This window comes from Dipodomys spectabilis, unplaced genomic scaffold (genome assembly GCF_019054845.1).
Source record: "Dipodomys spectabilis isolate Male_0828 unplaced genomic scaffold, ASM1905484v1 ptg000138l, whole genome shotgun sequence".
Classification (NCBI taxonomy): Eukaryota; Metazoa; Chordata; class Mammalia; order Rodentia; family Heteromyidae; genus Dipodomys; species Dipodomys spectabilis.
Window position 1 is genome coordinate 4552895 of NW_024870815.1, and position 23521 is coordinate 4576415.

At 39.5% G+C, this 23521-nt stretch overlaps 1 protein-coding gene across 1 annotated transcript in view; it reads right to left on the reverse strand.

Moving 5' to 3' along the window:
- Agxt2 (alanine--glyoxylate aminotransferase 2) overlaps nt 1-22739 on the reverse strand; it is a 37004-nt gene extending 14265 nt beyond the window's left edge. Inside the window, exons 1-9 of the mRNA XM_042690608.1 lie at nt 22584-22739; nt 17639-17724; nt 16249-16433; nt 15955-16078; nt 14423-14517; nt 12780-12873; nt 12027-12120; nt 3026-3126; nt 139-231 (exon numbers count right to left, since the gene is read on the reverse strand). Coding sequence (XP_042546542.1) covers nt 139-231; nt 3026-3126; nt 12027-12120; nt 12780-12873; nt 14423-14517; nt 15955-16078; nt 16249-16433; nt 17639-17724; nt 22584-22671 — 960 coding nt within the window. The 5' untranslated portion in view covers nt 22672-22739. The remainder of the gene's footprint in view (nt 1-138; nt 232-3025; nt 3127-12026; nt 12121-12779; nt 12874-14422; nt 14518-15954; nt 16079-16248; nt 16434-17638; nt 17725-22583) is intronic.
- Nucleotides 22740-23521: the final 782 nt, after the last annotated feature.

Here is a 23521-nt window from a genome sequence, read left to right on the forward strand (position 1 = left end):
CTTTTCCTTAGTTTAAGGCCACACACTTATGCCCTTCCTACTTTCTCTCTGGACTATAAAGGAGATTTCAAGGAGATTTCCTTCTGTGTCTGATATGTGCCCCCAACTCTAAATTGTCCCCTTGCATTTGATACTCACTTCATCTGCAACACACACACCTCCCTTCTCTCTCACCAGCTCAAAGGCATCCTTTAGAAAGCCCTTTGGGTACTGGATGACGCCATTCACCCCCTGCAAAAGACCAAACCCAGAAGTACTGTAGCATCAACACAAGCCATTTCACAGCATTTCAAAAATGAGGACACATCATTATTGTCATCACCAGAAGTAATTCTGGCCGTCTTCTAAACAGCCTGAAGAGCTGCTTCAGCCGTACATGAAGAAAAGGGCTGTTATTCTCATGCTATGCATTCTGGAAAAAGAATTCCATATTTGTTCTTTTTGTTGGTGGTGGTGGTTGTGAGGCTTGAACTCTGGGCCTGGGAGCTGTTCTTCAGCTCTTCAGCTCAAGGCGAGCACTCTACCACTTGAGCCACAACACCCTTCCGGCTTTTTCTGCTTATGTGGTGCTGAGGAATCAAACCCAGGGCCTCATGCATGCAAGCAAGCACTCTACCACCGAGCCACCTTCCCAATCCCTATTTGTTCTTTTTTTGAAATTGAAAAAATGTAGGATTTAGAAAAAGGGATCTTGAGATTAAAGAAAGGCTTCCCCTGAAATTGCACATGTTCTCCTGAAAATGGCAATACTTCCCAAGGCTATCTACAAATTCAATGCGATACCTATCAAAATTCCAATCTCATTCTTCAAGGAAATAGAAGAGGCAATCCAAAAATTCATATGGAACAATAAAAGACCCCGAATAGCAAAAACGCTCCTCAACACTGCTGGAGGAATATCAATACCAAATTTCAAACTCTACTATAAAGCCATAGTAATCAAAACAGCTTGGTACTGGCACAAGAACAGACCTCAGGACCAATGGAATAGAATTGAAAACCCAGAAATGAACCTACACACCTGTAGCTATCTAATCTTCGATAAGGGAGCTAAGAAAATAGAATGGAAGAAAGACAGCCTCTTCAGTAAATGGTGCTGGCAAAATTGGTTAACTACTTGTAGAAAACTAAAGCTAGATCCTTATATATCACCCTTCACCAGAATCAACTCCAAATGGATCAAAGACCTTGGAGTCAAAGCAGACACTCTGAAAACATTACAGGATGGAATAGGAGAAACTCTAGGTCTCCTTGGCGCAGGCCAAAATTTTCTTAATAGAGACCAAGAAACACAACAAATCAAAGAAAGGTTGGACAAATGGGATTGCATGAAGTTGCAGAGCTTCTGCATGGCAAAGGACACAGCTAGCAAGATCAATAGAAAGCCCACGGATTGGGAGAAGATCTTCACGAGCCATACAATGGACAAAGGTCTCATATCTAAAATATACTTGGAACTCAAAAAATTAAACTCCCTAACAATAAATCCTCAAAGAAACAACTGCCCAATAAATAAGTGGGCTAAAGACTTAAAGAGAAACTTCTCTGAAGAAGAAAGAAGGATGGCCAATTAGACACATGAAGAAATGTTCAACATCCCTAGCCATAAAAGAAATGCAAATCAAAACAACATTGAGATACCACCTCACCCCAGTTAGAATGACAAAAATCAACAACTCTAATAACAACAGATGCTGGAGGGGATGTGGACAGAAGGGAACCTTACTTCATTGTTGGTGGGAGTGTAAACTTGTTCAACCACTTTGGAAAGTAGTATGGAGGTTCCTCAAAAGACTCCACATAGAGCTCCCCTATGACCCAGCAATCCCATTTTGGGCATTTACCCAAATGTTTACAAACAAGACCACACTAAAGCTACCAGCACAACTATGTTTATTGCAGCATTATTTACCATAGCTAAGATATGGAACTAACCCAGATGCCCCTCAGTAGATGAATGGATCAAGAAAATGTGGTATATATACACAATGGAATTCTATGCCTCCATCAGAAAGAATGACATTGCCCCATTTGTTAGGAAATGGAAAGACTTGGAAAAAATTATATTAAGTGAAGTAAGCCAAACCCAAAGAAACATAGGTCCCATGGTTTCTCTTATTTGCAATATCTAGTATATGTATGAGTCAAGCAGAAAAGGTCAGATAAGGTGATGTTAAGAAAATGAACCCTAAGATATGTATTTAAATGTTTTTTTCTTTCATGCATTTGTTTCTAATGCATTTGTAAGATTATTTCTTTGTTGCTTTGTATGTCCCTCCCCCACAGTATAACCCCTGCTTTCACTGTATTTGATGTTGTTATAATTTGTGGAGAGGAAGGGGAAAAACAAGTCGTTTAAATAGGGATACAGGTGGACCTGTTGCAACAATGAGAAATACTAGTTGTCATGTCGAAAACAAACTTTACAACTTTGGTGGGGGGGGGGGCGATTAAGTGGGGGGGGGGCGGGGAGGGATGGGAAGGGTAAATAAAGGAGGAGGCTACAATGCTTGATAAGAAATGTACACACTATCTTGCCCATGTAATTGTAACCCCTCTGTACAGTATTTTCACAATAAAAAAAAAAAAGAAATTGCACATGTTCGACAACTAGAAGCCATGTGAGTTATAGAGTTCTCTTTCCTGAGAATTTTAATCTCTTTCTTTCCCTTCCTTCCTTCCATCCTCCCCCCCCCCCCCCCCCCCCCCCCCCCCCCCGACCAATTGTATATGCTGGCACTAGGGCTTGAACTCAGAGTTTGGGTGCTGTCCCTACTTTTTTACTCAAGGCTGGTGCTCTTATCACTTGAGCTCTATTTCCTGCTTTCCTGTGGGTTAATTGGAGATAAGCATCTCACAGACTGGGCTGGCTTTGAACTGTGATGATAAGATCTCAGCCTCGTGAATAGGGCCACCAGTGCTTGGCCAATCAATTGGATTTTGAGAGGAAAATAGCAATGGAATTCTCTAGAAAAGATAACGAAACTGAAGAGACATTAGAGCTGTTTAAGACTCATATACCCACTTGAATTGGCTCTGCAAAAAATCCAGCAATTGACTTGGCCACAGAAGTGTTCAAAGTGTCTCTGAACTGATCAATATATAGCTCTTTAGCTTGGCAGAAGTCTGCAAAAAAAAATAACAGAGACAAATGCACAAACATAAGGAAACAGTACACAGACCACGGCATTTGAAGATGTGTAATGGCATTCAGAAGAATGAGAGATCCTCAGAATATGGTACATTTTGATTTGTTTTGGAAGGGGGAATGTTCTACAGGATCGTTGGGACAGCCATAAATACATAAAGAAACCACCTCAGTAATTTCCATTTGGGGAAGAAATGCCCCAAAGGGTCATTAAATCTCATATAGTTAGTAATTCCATCTAAATATACACATCCTCTCAAATGGGTAGAGCTAATGCAAATGTAGTTGGGAATGATTTAGTCTATTTGAAAATAATTGCATTTGCTTTTTTATTGCTACCTGGCTGATGCACAATTTTAAAGAATACATCATTTCTGTCTTTATGTAAATATGTTCATGGAACAATTATGGTTCAGTTTCAAGTCTAAAGAGGAAAATCTTAGATCCGGACAGTGTGTATCCACTGTAGCTCTTGGTGCTTGGTCCTGAGTTGCTACAGGTCCTTCTGCCCTTAGCTGAAGGCAAGCTCTATCTGTGCCTTGTTCATTTCTCTAGTGTGTGGCCAGGCGAAGTGACGTGTGGTAGCCCATTTAGCAAATGTTTAAGGAATCCAGAGAGAAATGAGTGGTAGAAATCGTGACTGATTTGATACATAGAACAGGTTCACTTGAAAGCCTTTCTTCCCTGGGTACTGCTTAAAATGTTCTTATTCAGATGATGTCTTGTTTAACTCATTAACTCTTTCTTCATGGGATCAACTGCTGATAGAGCTACCCATTGAAGATATTCTTGTTTTCAAAACTTGCTTTGTCATTCCTTATGATTTCTTTCTTCTACACAAGTTTTCAAATGCTTATTTAATTTTCTTTAAATATATTCACTATACCTGTTTGGTAGTCTGTCTGGTACTTCTATTATTTTAAATTCTCATTGATCTTTTTCCTTTATATCTTTTTCATTTTCATTTTTCTTTGGCCGTACTGAAGTTTGAATTCAGGTGCTTGTGCTTGGTAAGTAGGCAATCTGTCTCTTCATCCAGTATCACTAGTTATTTAACAGATGGGGGGGGGGGTGTCTCATTTTTTTTGGCCAGGGATGGCTCTGATCCTACCATCTCTCTAGAATTACTGATGTGAATTACTATTTCCTTCCTTCCTTCCTTCCTTCCTTCCTTCCTTCCTTCCTTTCTTCTCTTTCTTTCTTCCTTTCTTCTCTTCCTTTCTTTCTTTCTGTCTTTCTTTCTTTCTCTCTCTCTCTCTCTCTCTCTCTCTCGCTCCCTCCCTCCCCCCCTCCTTCCTTCCTTCCTTTCTATCTTCTTTCTCTTGGAGATGGGGGTCCTACTAACTTTTTGCCCCAGCTGGCCTTACACCACAATCTTCCCAATTTGTACCTCCTAAGTACCTGAGATTACAGGAATATACTACCATGCCTGGCCTTTGTGGGTCCTTTTCTGATTGTGGAGTTTTTATTTCCTTGTGTGCCATTTTTTGATTATAGATTGTTTATTTTCCTTGGGAAATTTCCTTGTGAGAATTCCTTAAGGCTTACATCATGGTAGATTTCTCCAGAGCGGTACTTGCAAGGGCAGCTTCCAGGCATGTAAGGCGATTTTAGCCTAAGATTCCTCCAATTCTCACCTTGAGATAGTGAAAGTGCAAACTGCAGGGCCTCAAAATGGTCAGTGTGCAGGCTGTGTTTCAGTGGAGCCTTCCTAGGTCCCTCCACTCCCACCCAGCAAAAGTCCCTTGCAGACTTCCTGTAGGTGGGAAGTTGTTATTTCCAGTCAATCCATAGACAAGGGCTGTGCACTGAGGCCTCTCTTTCCTGCACTCACAGAGCCATAAAAACAGTTGCACTGATATGTAGCTTCAGGGCAAAAGCTGGCTGTAGCCGTCCAACTTTCGTTTTGCAAGAAGTCATTTTTAAAAAAGGAATTTGAGGGGAAGGGAAATAACAAAATGCTGAAATAAGGACACAGGATGACCCATTGTAACAATGAGACTCAAAGACACTATGTTGGAAATGAACTTTACAACTTCTGGGGGTGGAGGGGTGGGAAGTGGAGGAGGTGGGGAGGGAAGGGATAGTTGGAGAAAAACAAAGAAGGAGGTGACAATGCTCGACAAGAAATGTACTCATTACCTTACTATTATAACTGTAACCCCTCTGTTCAGCATCTTTATAATAAACTTAAAAGGAATTTGTTTACATTTTATTTAAAATATCCATAAAAATTTAAAGTTAGGAATGTGGTGTAGGTAAAACCAGTCTGAACGATTACAAGTTACTGGTTCAATACGTTGCTAGAGGAGTTTAGGATGTAGAAAATAATCTTTGGATTTTTTTCCCTCTGTTTAGATTGTTTAGACTGGCATGTTAGAGCAAGTTATGAATGGTAGGAATATGTTAGCTTAAAAATATCTCCTGGAGTGTATTGTTCACGTAAGTGGGAGAGAACATTTGCTTCATTTTTTAAGAGGACCAATTTGCATAGGATCTATGACTGGATATATAAGGAAACTCACTGAAAGCTACTGAACAATAATGTAAGGGGACTGGGAAAAAGAGTACTACATAAAGTTAATTAATTTATAATATATGTGTATGTGAATTCTTATGGGGAAGCCCCTTTGTACAGTTAATGTACACTGAAAAGATGAATCACAGGAAAGTAAAACAGGCTCTCTGGGTAGACGATCAAGGAGAGGAGGCAGTGTCAATGTAGAGGGTAAATGAAGATGAATATGGTTGAAATACCATATGCAAATAGAACAATGAAACCTGTTGAAATTGTTTTAAGAGCACAGGAGGAGGAATGAGGAAAAGAGATGGAGAGGGTGAGTTTGGTGGAGGAACATCGTATATTCATGTGGAAATGGCATATTGAAACAGTCCTTGCACAACTCACAACTGCTAATAAATATCCTTACAAAGGACTTATTTTATCTTTTATCTTATAAGTTTTTCTGAATTAAAAGAAATCTTTCTTTCTTCAAATAACTTTGCCATTTTCCTTCCAAAATTTAATCATAAAGTCTTATTAGTTTCAGTTTAATTACAAGTATACTTGGTCAAATAGAATATTCCTGGTGTCTACCAATCTATCTTTTATTTACCCAGCATCTAGATTTATGAGTATTTGTTAGTCCATCTCTTGCATTCTACTTGGTACTGTCTATAGCCACAATATGAGATTCTCTGCTAATTTTCATTTTTAAGAGAAGTTGGTTTGATCAATTATAGTGATGGGAAGCTTTCTCAGCCAGATTTTTAGATTTGGAGCTTGATATAAACTTTAAGAAGGCAAAGCAGATGGCAACCATTGATGTTTTGTTGCTTAGTTTATGTATAAACACAGGTAGCTTATGCTTTACCCATTCTTTGTTGTTGAATTCAATTTACTTTTTACAAAGGAGTTTTTCATTTGTTGCATTTCCATGTATGCATATCATTTATCTCTCTCATACTTAATGTTTTATTATCTTATTTTCTTCACATTTTTTCTTTCAGCTGGCTACTCTTTAAAAACTATTTCTTTGGTCTAGATTCCACAAGAGAAAAACACGCAATATTTGTCTTTGTGAATTTGGCTCATTTAGCTGAATATGATGCTCTAAAGTTTCGATATTTCCTACAAACAAAATTTCATTATTTTATATAACTGAATGATACATCATCTCCCTTCCAGATTTATAACATTTGTAAGTAGTATACTCCAGCACATATATGTCATGCTTTCTATTCATTGGTTGATGGGCATGTAAGGTTGACTTCATAGTTGGTGTCTATTGTGAATAGTGTTGCTAAGGATATTGAACATTTCTTCATGGACTCTTTTGGTCATATGTACTTAAAAAAACTGTCCAAACTGTTCATTTGGTCACTTAGTAATTGAGTTATTTCTCTTTTGGTGTTTAATTTTTTTCAGCTCTTTTTATATTCTGGTTAACAGTTCTTTACCCAATGAATAGCTTGCAAAGATTTTTCTACCATTCTGTGGGCTGTCACTTCATTGTGGCACTTGTTTCTTTTGGCATGCAATTCTATTTTTCAGTTCTTGCTCTTATTTCCTGAGCAAATGGATTCCTATTCAGGAAGATGTTTCCTATGCCTACGTATTCAAGAGTCTTTCCTATGCTCCGCATAGCATGAGAGAAAAATGGGCTATATAAAAAGGTTTAAAATGAGCTTCAGCTTAGTTGGATAAAGTTTAAATGTCATACAGCCTTTAAAATGTCACACTTTATCAATCAATTATTATTCATTTATTATATAATAATAAATGTATTATTATTTGCATGGGTTTCTGAGAATTCTTACTTTCCTACATGAATCATTTAATGTATTTATGGTTCTTCTTTTACCCACACCTCTGCCAATGGTGATTGATGTATCTTCAGCTATACCATTCAGCACACAGAAGACTATTGTACAATTCTGTGGGTGGGAAGGGGGACAGGCATAGAGAGGAAAGATTGCCCAGGCTACAGAAACTTCCATCTCTGTGCCACCCCAGAAGTTGAGAAACACCAAGGAAACAGGAAAGAAAAAAGAGAGGAAACCTTTTTGTCTGGAATACCTAAGGACTGACCAGTTCAATTACATGTGTCCATGACTAAGCCTTCAGCAATCGTATCCACACTTGTAATTTGGTTCTTAACAGCATCACAACATCTCTGGACATAAGCCCACATCCTTGACCAGCAGAAGGAATGCAAGGGGAGATGTGGATGGGATGTGAGGCCCTAGCACCTGTGACATGCAAGCAGTTTGGGTGTGAGAAGGAGTCACACATGCCATTGCTTGCTGGGAAGCATGGATGCACTCTGCTGTGGATGAGAGCAGAGATGCAGAAGAGAAACCATCAGCAACCACCATCAAAAATGAAGCACAGGGGGCTGGGAAGGTGGCTCAGTGGTAGAGCGCTTGCTTTGCATGCAGGAGGCCCTGGGTTCGATTCCTCAGCACCACATGAGCAAAAAAGAAAAAAAGCTGGAAGTGGCGCTGTGGCTCAAGTGGTAGAGTGCTAGCCTTGAGCTGAAGAGCTGAGGGACAGCGCCCAGGCCCAGAGTTCAGGCCCCACGACCGGATCCCCCCTCCCCAAAAAATGAAGCACAGATACATCTTGTATTCTACCTCTGCTTTAAAGAGTGGAAACAATACTACTTGATTCCAAATACATGTGATATTAGAGAAAGCTCAATTGACAGAACCTCCTAGTACCTATCTGGGTAGTTGGAAGTTAGAGTAGGGGACACAAGGAAGGAAGCAATGGAAAGGAGACAAAATGAGGAAAGTATATGCTTTGGATGACATAGCATTTTGGTGGAAAGAAGACATACATATTTTACTTTAGAGAGTGAAATTTCCTATATCTGTAAGGAAAAGAAGAGAAAACAGCATTGGATGACAAAAAAAGAAGTGGCCAAACATATGTATAGAAAAACTGTACTTTTGAGACTCAATGAGCCCTTTGTGACTAGTTAAATAATAGAGCAAAAATCAATATCAAAGACTTAAACTTGAGAAACCATAGTAAAGAGAAGTTTTATTTGAACCTTTCCTTGATTTTAAAGATTTGTACCCCACATCTCCTGACACGTTCAATGATGAGAGGATCATCTATTTTTATTTCTATTTCACACTTTATGGGCTCATTGCTGAAACTCTGGGTCAGGCTGCCTCTGAAGAGACTTTCTGCATCTAGTATCTCCATGACAACGACCAAAGGATGCAGGTGCTCTACTGGATAATACAACAGGGTGACTATAAGAGGCTGGTTTACTTCAGTGGTACAGAAAGAGTTAAGCCAGAGTGAAAAATGAAGATGAAACCAACAATTTTTAAGCAGAAGAAGACTTTTCATTCAAATAGAGAAAAACGACACAAATTGTTATTTGGAACCTTCAGTGGGTAGTGGGTGACGAGAGGTTAATTTCATCCTGAAATCAGCAAGTGACAACTTGGAATGAAACTCTGCAGGGAGGAGAATTCTGGGGATGGCAGATAGAGTAAGTAATGCATAAAATGTCAATATTAAGCTAAGAATTGTCTCCTACTAAGATGAAATTTGGTGACATCATTCTGAAATGAAAATATCTGTATCATGGTTCATACCTATGTGCATACTGTGGACTCACAGAGGAATTGAGAACTGGAACTCTCTGTACTGAAAGTACTTGACATATTGGGATGCATCTGGAAATACAGCAATTCAACAGTAACAAAGAACAAACACTTACATCATCCTAAAAGCAGTGGAGGAGGCTGGGATGCACTTTTGTGTTCTAGTATTGTTCAAATGTATGATAGCCATCTTATTGCTTGATGGTAATAAGAGTTAAGGAAACATTTGACTTCAGCTAAAACAAAGACAACTGATTAGGATATGTTTAGCAAGTTTCCGGTTATTTTCAAGATGGACCAAAGAAGAGAAGATTTCAAAGAAGGAGGAGGCAGAGAAGATGCAGAGAGATGGGGACATAGAGTAGTCATGGAATTCTTGCTCTTATTTCCTGAGCAATTGGATTCCTATTCAAGAAGGTGTTTTCTATGACTGTCTATTCAAGAGTTAACCATCTCTGAGTGCTTCAGTCTATTAAAATGTGCCTGTGGCTGTGCAGATAGACTAAGGAATGTGAGGGGCATCAAGCAGATGTAGTTCTTGATTACTCCCCCCTGCTCCCCCCCACAATACACATACCTAGCAAGTCAAATGCAAAGTTAAATTTCAGCTCCCTCCTCTCATAAGTGCTGTGAGAAGGAAGAGGCATAGAGATTGCTATCTCTCTTTCACAAAGGAGAAAAAAGAAGCCACAGTTGCCCCTGAGTGAGCTATGGCAGTGCTGGGAGTTTAATCTAGATTCCATGATGTTAGGTACCTCCTTATTCATGGCTGGCAGAGCAGGGATGACTTGCAGCTTGGATTCATCTCGCTGGTACACCAGTGTGAATGAGGATGGCCGCAGATTTTGGGGGCACCGGCTTTTTGGTCGGAAGACCTGGGATCAATTCGTAGCACTCTTGCTGCCTTCATATGAACTCTGGTTACCTCATCTTTAAAGTGGAAACTTTGAATGATAGCTTTAAACTTCCTCAAGTAGTTACCAGGCCATCTTGTCTTTAGTGCTCTTTCTTTTATTCTCCTACTTCCATTTCGCAATTATCCCTAAGGACTTTGTAGGCATCTATGATTCTTCTTCCTTTTAAGGTTGATTTTTTTTTTTTTTACTTCCATCTTGTGTTCTTGCTCAGAATCTGGTGACTCATCCTGTTCCATTAAAGACCTTTCAGTGGGTCAGTCAGTCCTTTCCACTAGAATTACTTAGGCTCAGTTATTCAGAAGGCCCTGTACTGCAATGACAACTCTAAGGCAGACTTTGAGGACAAAATAAGCAGCAGATGATGAAGTTTCTATGCCTCTTATCCTTCATGGGAGGAAGAATGGAGAATATAAATAAAATGTGATTTTCAATAGAAGTTTTTCTTTTAAGATTGCCTTTAAAAGTTTTTCAGGACATGTCAGCAGTCTAGAGAACTTCGTGACTTGAGCTTGGAGACTGGAAAAAGTATTCCATTCGCTTCTTCTTGCTGCCTGGCTGATATGTTTTCTTTGAAGATTTCTAGGTTGGCATTGCTGCTCACAAGATGTTTTCAGGAAATGCCAAAATTGGGCACCCAGCCCCCAATTTCAAAGCCACAGCTATTAGGCCAGATGGTCAATTTAAAGATATTAGCTTGTCTGACTACAGAAGAAAATATGCTGTGTTCTACTTTTACTATCTTGACCTGAGCATTGTGTACCCAGAGACATACTTGTTCTCAGTGATAGGGTAGAGAATTTATGACACTCAACTTCCAAGGGATTGGTGCTTCTGTGGATTCTTACTCTGTTGTCCAGAAGAGCAAATAATATTTCTTTAAGCAGAAGTGAACACTGGGCCATTTTAATGCTTGTCTAAAGACTTAGAGTAAAATCTCTTTCGTGCATTTTCTTTCTTAAAACTCAAGATATGGGGTGGTATAAGACAACCCTTTCCTATCTTGATAGGAACATTAAGACAGGGAATCTGATACCCCATTGATGGACTTAGTGGGGTCCAGAAGTGCCCGTTACACCTGGACCAAGACCTTGAACAGGGCATGGAGGTGTGGTTCAAGTGGTAGAGTGTCAGCCTTGAATGAAAATGCCAAGTAAGAGCACAGGCTTTGGTTCAATAGCAATTCAAGCAAAGCACACACAACAAAAACAGACAGGGATGTAAAATACTACCAAAACCTTGAACAGACAACTCTTCAAGTTCCTTTCCCTTCCTCCTTTCTCCCATTGGGATCTGGTAAATAATCTTATCACTTTGTTTTCTTTTAAAGTTTCTAGCAGGATGAATTGTTGAAGTCGATTGGCCAAAATTTTGTTGAGAAGTTTTGCATCAATGTTCATCAAAGAAATGGGTCTATAGTTCTCTTTCTTTGATGAGTCCCTGCCTGGTTTTGGGATGAGGGTTATTATGGCTTCATAGAATGAGTTCAGTAGTGAACTTTCTCTTTCAATTTCATTGAAGAGTTGAAGGAGTATTGGTAGCAGACCTACTGTTAAGAGAACTAATAGACCACCTTTACTTAAGAACCTAGCTACATGATAGCTAGGTTGAAGGCTAATATCTGATAGCATGTGTCTATGAAACCCTCCCTCCATACCCAGATGGGCGTGCTGATGGTAAAGGAAGGGTAGGCACAGGTAGGATTCAACAAGGGGTCACCCGATCTTTTTGTTTCCTTGTTGGTATTTGCTTCCTCCATTTTTCTAAATGTAACCCTTCTCAAAATGCCTCACCCCTCCTGACCTTCCACTCCCTCCCTTCCCCCCACCCAGTTGGACCTGGTGCACAGCTGCATTTCCTAATTGTTTGGACAGGAGAATCTCGACAGTGACTTCCGCCCCAGGGGCCACGGAAAACATCTGGGCACATTGTCTGCAAATGACGAAAGAAGAAGTTGGGCAACACATGAACACCAGATAGTCAATTTGGGGGAGCATATGGTGGCAATCAAGGCAAGAGGGCTTCTTAATTTGATATTGAGATTCCCTCTTCACTCCTCCCTCACTAAGGATGAAAAACCTAATCTGCTTCAAGGAGCTATTTCTTCTTAGAAATCACTTGTATGGGCACTCTCACTCTACAAAGAAAAATGATTTCAATTTTTGCCTCAAAGCAACTTTCTCAAGGGTTTGGTGGACAAGGGCATCTGAAAGAATAAGGATAACTATCTGATTTTGATGCTGAACAAAAGAGAGGTCCAGCATGGGAGAGTGGAGGTGAAGGCAGGGATGAGTCTAGGGAAATTCTGTGTACTCAGCGTTCTTAGAGCCGCTAGAGTAATTGACTGGACTTATAAGCAAAATAAAATGTGAAATTCTATCATTAACTATTGCTCAGACTCAAAAGGCCTTTCTAAGAAATATTTGTCCCCAAAGGGCTTCAGTTTAAGTTAGTCAACTTGATTTGTGGTTCCTGACAAGCTTCTAATTCTAAGTGTGACAAGCTTCTAATTCTAATATAGGGAAATCTGAGCAATTATCCCACATACTCAGAAATCCTTAGAGAAACAAGAGAATAACTATAGAACTCACGGACTGGCAACTCATGCCACTGGGGAGGGCTGTCTTGTAGAGTCCTACGTTTGTCAAGCCCAGTGTGTAAGGACTACAGCCATGGTAGGCTCCTCTGAAGAGAGAAGACAGTGGGAGGTTAGGATCAAGTTCATTTCCCTTTGGCAACTGACTTGAATAGAACACAAGTCTATGAAGGCTCCAAATATGAAATAGAACCACATGAATATTCAATTCTGAAGACTTGGTAGAACCCTTCTAAACCTATGCCATATGAATATACTTAACCGATGTCATAGATTTGAAATTGTGAAAGGATTTTTTTTTTTAGCTGGGGTCGGGGAGAGAGGCTGGTCCTAGGGCTTGAAATCTAAACCTGGGAGCTGTCCTCTGAGCTTCTTTTGCTCCAGGCTAGCATTCTGCTAACTTGAGCCAGACTTCTTCTGGCTGTTTCTGTGATTAATTGGAGATAAGAATCTCATGGGCTTTTCTGCCTGGGCTGACTTTGGACCATGGTTCTCAGATCTGTCTCCTGAGTAGCTATGATTACAGTTGTGAGCCACCAGCACCCAACATAAAAGGATTTTCTTTTTGTCTTTTCTTGATTGGTCATGGGGCTTGAACTCAGGGTCTGAGCACTGTCTCTGAGCTCTTTTGCTCAAGGCTAGCGCTCTACCACTTGATCTACAGCACCATTTCCAAGGATTTAAAAAAAAATCTTTTTGGATATCATTTGACCAAGGATTCTGACTTTAGGATCTTCCATATTCCATTATGCTAAAATAATTAGACTCACCTTTTAGCATCACATCAGAAATTGCATTGCCAACGCATGCTAGCTGTCAAAGTAGTCAGCTTGAGTGAGAAATATTTGTTCCTATGATGAAGCCATCTATTCAATATTTTTAGGGAAATATCTTTATGGGCCTTCATAAACTACCTTACTTGGCATATCTAAAGCACTCATATTTAATGTTTTATTTAAGCACTCATATTTAATATAAATCATCCTATTAAATTTCAACATTCCCCCACCCCCCAATCACCCTTGAATGAGGATTTAACACAAGAGGATAGTACCAGGACTGCTCAATATAGACCAAACTTACCTAGATATGCATATACCGGCTTTTTTATTTCACTAAAATGTCAACCACAAAGTTTAATTGCTATATTTTGGTAGCAAGTGTTACCATTGGCCTGTGATCACTACATGTGCATTTTATATGAAATGCATAGTATTGCATATGAGGAAGTAAAGGCCATATAGAATCTTGGAATCTCGACAGAAATTATGCCAAGACAGCTTGAAAGGGGACCATTGACTTTCACTATCACTATTTCTGCCTTTTCGGTGAATCTTGTAAGAGTCTGTTTAAATGTACTAAGGTGAAAAGCTGTGAACAAAATTCTTAGTTTTAGTTTTAATGCTCATATAGCCATCTAGGGTTTATAAGACCAGTTTGGCTAAGGATACCTGATCTATCATATTCACTTGATTAAATATACTCTAAAATCTAAAATGGGAAAAATGTCCCTGAGCAAACACCTCTCCTTGGTCATGCTACAATCTAAAGGTGTACATTTAATATTGGGATGTCAGTATGTATTATTAGGGCAAATCAATGTTACAAAGTATTGAATATTTGAGAAGATATAGTTACCTGAAAGAAATGATGTCTGAATTATTTGTGTGTGCTCTGGCCATCATCATGGCCAAATCATTGGCTTCTGAGCCACTGTTCACCAAAAAAATGACCTAAGGGGAAGATAGATATGTGACTTCATACTTCATACTGTTAGAAAGGCTAAAGACAGCATCTCAGCCTCTGTCAAATCTTCTGGGTTGCCTAATCTAGCCGCTATATTAATTCTATAGCCCTTTATTGAACAACTACTAAGTGAGAGAAAAACAAGGATAGCAAGTCCAGACTGAAAGACGAATGAAATAATAATTTTCAGGAAAATGAATAGAAATGGATTTCATCAGGGTGAGAAAAATAACCTAGACTCAAAAAAACAAATATGCTTTCTCTCACATGTAGAATCTAGATTTAACACACAAAAAAAGCATCATGAATAAAGAAGGATGACTAGTTGGGAAGAGGAAGGGACCAGCAGGAAATAGGAGAGAGCAAAAAAAAACAATGTAAGTTGAGACAAAAGTACATTTACAACTATGACAAAATCACAGCAAAACCTATTCTTTTCTTCAATGAATATATTCTAATATAATTATGAGTGGCTTAGATGTTGTTACAGCTGTGCAAGGTTCTGGACTTTTATTGGCTGTATTTACTGATCTATCAGGTGCTGACATGGGGAGATTGGCTGATTGAGGGTGTCTGAGGATAAGGTTTCTTGGCTTCTGAACCTATCCAGTTCTACCTGATTCTGAAGGCTTGGAATCAGGCAGGACTCCTGGTGCTGCAATCCCAGGGGTTGTCACTGCCTGACTGCTGTGTAGTATGAATGCTGAAAAATCAAATGAACAAACAAACAAAATTTCAACACAGCCCAGATAAATGAATGGGAAGGACCAAGGGAACTGCATTACTCTTCCCTGATCATCTGAATATGATTGCAAGTTATAGTGATTCCAAGTTGTTTTGCCCATTGTAGATAAAAGAGGAAATGGTGTTTCTAGATAATTTAATTAAAAATAACTGAAACCAGATACAAGGTTCTACTCTAGATCTTCCCTATGTATTAACTCATTTAATACCTACATGCAAACCTTGGCCAATATCTTTACATCTCAATTCAGTTTAAAAATTCCTTCATTTCAGATGCACTATTACCTAACTGCATTTTATATCAACTGATAAGGAATGACTCCATTATTTGTAAGAGAAGATATATAAATACTTTTGAAGAGCTATAAGAACAAAGAGAAGAAAATCTTTTTAGGTTATAAATGACCATGTTGGGCATTCTGGGGCTCCTAGGAAGTAATTTCTGCAAACATGGGGTAAGAAGAGCAACCAGGGAGAGACAGAGACACAGAATGGACAAAAGTGAATATTAATTTCTTTCACTAGCATTTCATGAATTTCTTCCCCCTGCTTGAGTCTATTTATTCTATTTATTAGCAGATAGCTCAGGATAGACTAAATTCCCTGCTCCCCTCCCTGCTTCCTTGGGCAGACCACTTGGGATCATGAGACTCCTATAGCTTTGGCTGGGAGCATTATACCTTAAGAGGCTCTGGAAGAAGTGCTGCGAGTTTTTCTGCATATTCATACATTGGAGGATGGAGAAAGACAGAACTGGTGTGCCACAGGAGGCCAAGCTGCTTTTGGGCCACTGCATTTACTGTCCTGGATAAACAGAAGATCAGAGTTACCCACTGCCAGCAGCCTTGTCCCTCTGCACACATACTAGGCACTGAGCCCAAACATGGTTCTGCGTCACCAAGGTGATTATTTTCTATATCTTCTAGTGAAGTGAACACCCCTCCCCCAATCCCTCGAATCTCAAGGATACTCACGGGTGGCAGTGACCAACACTGATAGTAACAATCCCAGAGAAGAAATCCAGGTATCTGTTTCCCTCTGAGTCAAAGAGCCACTCCATGTGGCCTTGATGGAGCAGCAAAGGCTTCTGGAAATATGCCGTTGCCACAGGAGAAAGATGCTGCTTTTTGATCTCCAGGACATGGTTGTAGGCCAGGGACTACAGAGAGACAGGATTAAAAATCTCTTTTCCCTAGCTCCATGATCCCTACAAGCTCAATCACAGGTTGCTATATGAGTGTCTAGTCTCTCTAGTAATCTGTACACAGGCCTGTTCCCTGTGGGGGCTCACAGTTGGAATTATTTACTAAATATCTTTGCTGGAAGAAACTGCAGTCTTCTTTTACATTTTTAAAGTTAACTAATTAACTTTGTGTTTTGTTTCTGAGTTGAAGTAGCACAAATTGTGGCCAGGTTAGACTTCAACTCCTGATCTTCCTGCTTTCACCTCCCAAGAAGCCTGTATTGTAAGTGTGAACCATTATACCTGGCTTAGTCCTTCTTCTTCAATAAAATCATTATTTGTGATCCTTTGTCTTCTCCTCTCTAGAGAAGATAGGAAGAAGGCTTAAAATTTGGGGTTTGAATTAATTTATCTTAGCAATGAAAACTAACCTTTGGAAGTAAATGTCTAAATGAATGCCATTCTTGTTGCTTTAGTTTTATTTATTCATTTATTTGTCAGTTGGGGGGTTTGAACACAGGGCCAGAGCATTGTGCCTGAACTTTTATACTCAAGGTTAGTACTCTACCACTTTGAGCCACCAGTGTTATTTCTAGTTTCTTTTTTTAAATAAAAATAAACTAATTGGTACTCCTCATTTTTTAAAATATTGCTGGAATTTGAATCCAGAACCTTAGGCATTCTGGGAAAGAGCTCTCTCATGAGCCCCCTGGTCTCAGTCATAAAACTTTTCTCTCATGTTTCTCTTCTTCTCTCTCCCCCCCCCCCCCGCCCTCTCTGTGTCTGAGAGAAAAAGAGTGAATTTAATCATTTTATTCTGACAGCACAAAGCTAATTTTATGACTTTTGGTAGAAGACTCGGGATAATCAGATTATGCATTGTGTAAGTAAATAGAAATGTAAATGTGGTCATCACACGTGTGAAATCCCTGCAATGCATACAGTGCGTGTGTACATCTTATGCGCCTAGTCTCTGTCATGCATGCTCACCATTCCTACTCAGGTAGTAAATGGTGTAGGAAGGTTTCAGATGTTCCCAATGACTTAAAGGACAGATTATCTGGGGTGGGACAGCTTCATGTCTAGTAGGACCTTTTGTGGGTCCTTCTTGAGAAAACAACTAATTGTGATTGCCTCAGGGGAACCAACTTTTGGGGTTTCCCTGAAGCCCGGAGTCCTACCTGGTATTTTTCGGGTGAGAAGTCACATGGTGGCATGTTAGGTTTTGTATGAAAACTGCATTTAAATGTGAGAGTCCGGGAGGCACCTGCCAAAGTGAAGCGTGACATGGGTGACAGTCACCTATAGTTACCTGAGCCAAGGCCCTTAGGCAATTTTGTTTCTTAGTTTCTTTTCTTTTCCTTTCTTTTTTCCCTTTTCTTTCCCCTTTCCCCTTTCCTCTTTTCCCCTTTCCCCTTCTCCCCTTCCCCCTTTCTTCCCTCCCTTCCTCCCTCCCTCCCTCCCTCCCTCCCTCCCTCCCTCCCTCCCTCCCTCCCTCCCTCCCTTCATTCTTCCCTTCCTTCCTTCCTCCTTCCTTCCTCCTGTAACAGGACTAGGGCTTGAACTCTGGGCCTTGAGTTCTTCCTTGGCTTTTTGTGCTCAAGGCTGGAGCTCTACCATTTGAACTACACTTCTGCTTCCAGTTTTTTTTTTTCCTGGTAAATTAGAGATATGTCTCTAGTATATATATGCCCAGGCTGGATTTGAACTGTGATCCCTAGATCACAGCTTAAATTGTTTTTTTTTTTTTTTTTAAATTTGAATTTGAAAATAGGTTTCTTAATCATGAAGTTTTTTTTACATGAAAGAAAACAAAGATAGTTTCCCCCGAAATAGTTCAGAGAAGCATGGAGGATGCTGGGGGAAGTGAGGGCTTTTCCTACTACAGCCCTCTCTACTGCATCCTGATCAAACCCACGTGGACTGTGATCCTCTGAATGAAGCACAACTTTTGCCAGCCCAATATGTGACAGGAGCTCTTCCAATTTGTCATCAGGGTGCCTTCGAGGCTCTGAGCTGCTGAGTGCCTGAATCATAGTGTATGTCCCAGGCTGATGCCACTGCGTCTTAACAGATGTGAAACTGATGGCTGTTGACAATTCTTTCAGTGATGACTATTCATTCGCTAATGTCATTAGATAAATGTCAGGCAGCATACTGAATTAATACCTGCAAACAGATTCAGAAGTCATCTTTCCCAGCCCCAATGGGCTGTCATCCATAAGAACATTGGGAAAGAAGAAAGCTAAGTCAGAAAAAAAAATCATTAAATATTTCGACCTAAGAAAGATTTTAAACTTTGGGGAGGGATGTCAAAACAGTCATTTGATAGATATGCCTAGAGTGGTAAATTAATTATTTAAGCTCATCAAGTTAAGTATCTGAAGAACAAGAATGAGCCCAACATTCTTTTCTGTCATTCATTACCACCATCACCCTGCCAGCACAGACTTTTACCCATCTGGGGCATGGAAACATGGAATGAAGGAATATCTGGAAAAAAATGCTCTCTGCTTTGAAAGATTTAAAGTCAGTATTGGGATGATTTACAGGTGGAAAGAGCTGAGGAAGTGTCACTTCTTATTCAGCATGAAGGCTTGAAGGCAAGGATGATCATGTCAGTGTTCTGTGTGGCTATGAAATCATGGTCCTGAGACACTCAATGAACAATTGGGTTTCTAAATGAAGCTGGACACTAACAGGTCTGAATATATTTCTTTCAAAGGGGTCCCATTTACTTTTCTGTCCTAAATAATCGCTAATGTCATTAATTTGTTCTTTAAAAAGTAAGTAGCTTTGAGCTTTTCATGCACAGAAATGACAAAAAAAATGTGATAGCTTAAGTTTTCTGAGAATTCCACTTTATCTAAAGCTTTTCACTGGGTCCCTCCACATTAGTCTTTTGAGATAGACTTAGGAAAAAACCCCAACATTTCTGAGAATTTAAAATCCATTTACTCTATCAGTCTTATTTTTCGACCTGAATATTGAATTACCCTTTGGGGAGGCTGTAAACTCTATTTTTCTCCAGTGCTTTGGGAATTATGAGAGTAGGCTAGAGAAGGAAGTAAGTACAACAGGAAAGCTTGATAAAAAGCCTGAACTTTAAACAGTTGAAGCAGATTCTTTCATTCATCCAGGCATTCATTCATTGATTAACTCAACAAATGGATAAGCATAAAATCCTACTTAACAGAAAGATGGAAGAAAAGAAGAAGAGAGGAAAGAACAGAGACAGATATCAAACAAACATGTAGTACAGAAAGATTTCATCACTAAGTGAAACACATATCTTAATACCTGAAAACCTCTTTCTTATTACACCAGCTATCTAGATAAACAAAATCCTAAAATTATAGTAATAATAATGACAATTGATAGATAAGAATAAATGATAATGTTTTGTTTTCCTTATTTGCCATAAAAAATTGAAATCAAAGTATATATAGATAGTTGCATTTATTCTTTATTTGAACTAGCCTATGTGTTAAGGATGCTGTGAGTTGAGGGTCAGTAGAGCTTTGATTGGCTTCTTGGAAACTGTGTCATTCACATGTGCTTGTGTGTGTATGGGGTGTGGGGTAGGAGAAGGGATAGCCTAGTTGTGAATTAATGGTGTTGAATTTATGGTGAATTAATGGTGTTTCTGAGTTGGTGTTTTTGTATTTCTTTTTTATTGTTGTACCTAATCTGATGTTGCCTTGTTTGACTAAATGCAGATGATACCTACTGATTTTCATTCAGTTCACCAGTTTCTCCTTCATTGCCCATGAACAAGTAAAGAAATTAAAACAAATTCAATTTGAAGAACACCACCTTCACATAATAAATGTCAAGTACGGTAAATGGATTTAATTTCCCAGCTGCTTTATTCTCGGTTTCGCAGCAGAGAAATCACTTAAATTTTGTTTTCTTTTCTCCAAATTATAATATTAACTAGGGAAAAAGGGAAAAGCTATTTGGTAGGTTAAGTGAAAGAAACCAACATTTGTATCTCTTTGGGAGTTCTCAGGGACATTATTTTATAATGATAAAAGATTTTCTAACATCTATAAGCAGTTTTCAATTGAGAGGGAATTTTTATCAAGAGTTTTCTCATCTTTTAAAATAAAATATATTATGAAATACTCATCTGTGGTAACTAGAATGTGCCTGTAAGTCTATAAGTAAACACACTGATGGTAAAAGAAAAAATAACACACATAGCATGATAAGCTTGATAGGTCTCTAGGCATTTACATGGTGAGATGAAGGAAGGATATTCTCAGGAGAGGATCACATAGTTGCAATCACTGTGTGCATCTGACCATATAAAATAATATGTATCAAAATGAACTCCGGGAAATGGAAACAAGAGATTTAAAAAAAATTCTTTCCTGATCTTTTTGTTTTCATTTCATTTTGTCTTGTTTGTTCATTTATCTGTCTTTGAGGAGATAAGGGGAGACACAGAAATGGTGGAAAAAGGGTGAACAAAGGCAGTAGTGGTACTCATTAGACACTATGTTGAAAATGAACCATACAACTCCTGGATGGGGATGGAAGGGAAAACCTGGGAGAGAGTGAGGGAAGGGGTGGCATTGTTCAAAAAGAAATGTACTCTTTATCTCACTTAAGTAACCCCTGTAAGCCCTCTGTACATCACCTCTACAATAACAATCAATAAATTTTAAAAAAAGAAAGAAGGAATCATTAAAATAGTTCCCACCCTTTATACTAAAAACAAATTTCATCTATAATTTTATCTACAGCTATAGTTGAGATTGTTGTACATATCAAGATAGGCAAAGCTGAGCCAGACCTAGTGGCTCAATCCTGCAATCCTAGCTACTTGAGAGGTGGAGATAGGGAATTTACAGTTCAAGGCCCAGCCTGAGCAAAAACCAATCGCATCCAATACTCCATCTCAGCCCTGTGTTGTGGCATGCATCTGTTATCCCAGAAATGGAGAAAGCACAATGATTGGTGAGCACCTATCATCTTCAGCAATATGAGGAAGCACAAGTAACAGGTCCATACCCCAAACCAGCCCAGGCATAAAGCAAAATGCTGTCTGGGAAGTAACCAATGTAAAAAGGCATAGCTCCAGTGTAGAGTACTTGCTTAGCAATGGTAAAGCCCTGAGTTCAATCCCTACTACCCCCAAAACAAAGGCTAGGATAAATAGTTTATATATAGTAATACTTTATTATATATAGATATAGATATTACAGTAGGAAGGATTGTGATGCCACTTAAAATATAGTCATTTCCTGGACCACAATCTATTTTATTTTCTGTTGCCTTCTTTGATTTGTTCTTTTTCATGTATTGCTAATGTATATTTTTCTTTCATGTTATCTCTTAATCAAACATCCATTGAATTTCGTAGCATTCAGTGGAAGGAATGGAGGAAATGGTAAATAGGAGAGGAATGGAGGAGAGAGAAAAAGGAAAGTTAAGCCAAATATGAAGACAGACGACCACGATGGCGAATGGAAAAGAGGCCTCTACACTTGTGTAAAGCCTGCAGTGCGTAAACTTCCACTATGACCCACAGATTTGAAGATGGACAGCTGATTAAACTTCTGTTTGTAGGAAGGAAATCAATCAGGTAGAGGTGGGGTTTTAGGGAAACAAGATCAATGTCCTGTACCTAGGACATAGTTCAGGAAGCTACCAGTGTGTGCCTGGCCTGTTTGCTCCTTTTGTGTCTTGTGCCTTCTATGGAGAAGTTCCTGGAGGAGTTCCTGGATCTAGGCCTGGCTTGGAGAAAACCTTTGCACATCTCTAAGTCTGTTTGTGAAAGTAATGGGAGTGTGAGGATCCTATTTCCCATGGGCCTGGTAGAAATTTGTGAGCATATTTTATGTCTTTGAAAAGTGATACCAGGGCATCCAGATACTGAGTTTAACACTTTGTTTTGCATTGCTTCCCTTTGACTTCTTTTTTGCATTACAGCAGACTCACGAATTTCATTTGGGGACAAAAAGGAGCATGAGAGTATAGTGGCTGTGAAAGGGGGATATTAAATGCTCTGGGTGAATTACATGCCGTTCTTGAAGACCCCAGCCAAGTCCACACGCCCAAATCTCAGCCTCTAGACTTTTCCCTCTGCTGACCCATGTCCCCTTGATTTCTACTCACAGTTCAGCAAGGAATGTGTCCTGAGGGTCCTAAGAGAGGAGGTCTCCAGGTTCAAGGTCCTCAGTAAATATGTCCAGGCTAGAGTCATTTTTCTCAGGCAGTACCTGGACTGCAAACTGCACTGAGAATTCCAGTGGAGGCAGGCCAGTGGGCATCAACTGTTCACTAACTCACTGGACTTTGAGACTGGGAAGAAGAGGAGGTTCTAAAAAAGGAATCCTGGATTGGTGGCTGCAAATGTTCTCAGGAAAACCCCAGAGTGGCCTGTCATTGCTTACAACAGTTCCCTAACGTGGGGAGAGAAAGGTGGAAGGGACAGAAGAAGTGAGGAGATAGAAGGGGAAGAAAGGGGAAAGAGGAATGAATAGGAAGAAAGAGGAGAGGAAAGTGAGGCAGGTAGACAAAGCAAAGGGCTTAGAATAGTTTTGTTAGTCTTGAAATTACATCTGGATCTCATCCCAGTGAGCTTCCTGCTACAGGAGGGCCATACTTGTGTGAGAGAAAGCTCAGGGTTTGTTGGAAGGAGATGAGAAGATGAGAAATGAAATGAGAAATGAAGTATGTCAGTGGGAGATCCACAGAAGAAAATAGATAGCACAAATTGTTATATGGGACTCCTGTTTCAAAGACTTGCAGTCCAGGATGTAGCTCTTAAAGACAAAAACAACATATTTGGGGTGGAGACCCAAGTCCAACAAAAGCAAACCATATAGGGAAAAACTCAGAGGCTGGAAAAACTTTCATATAAGGAAATACTCAGGCAAGCAAAGCAGACCATTTAGGGAAATACCCATGGGCTAGCAAATCAGCCATTTAAGGAAATAGTCAGAGGTGACCATTCTCTGCCGTACAGCTTTCCTGGAGCTGAACAACCTGACACCTGCACTCCAACGAATGGTCTCCCTCACCTGTAGACTTTTGGAGCTGGGTGAAAAGCC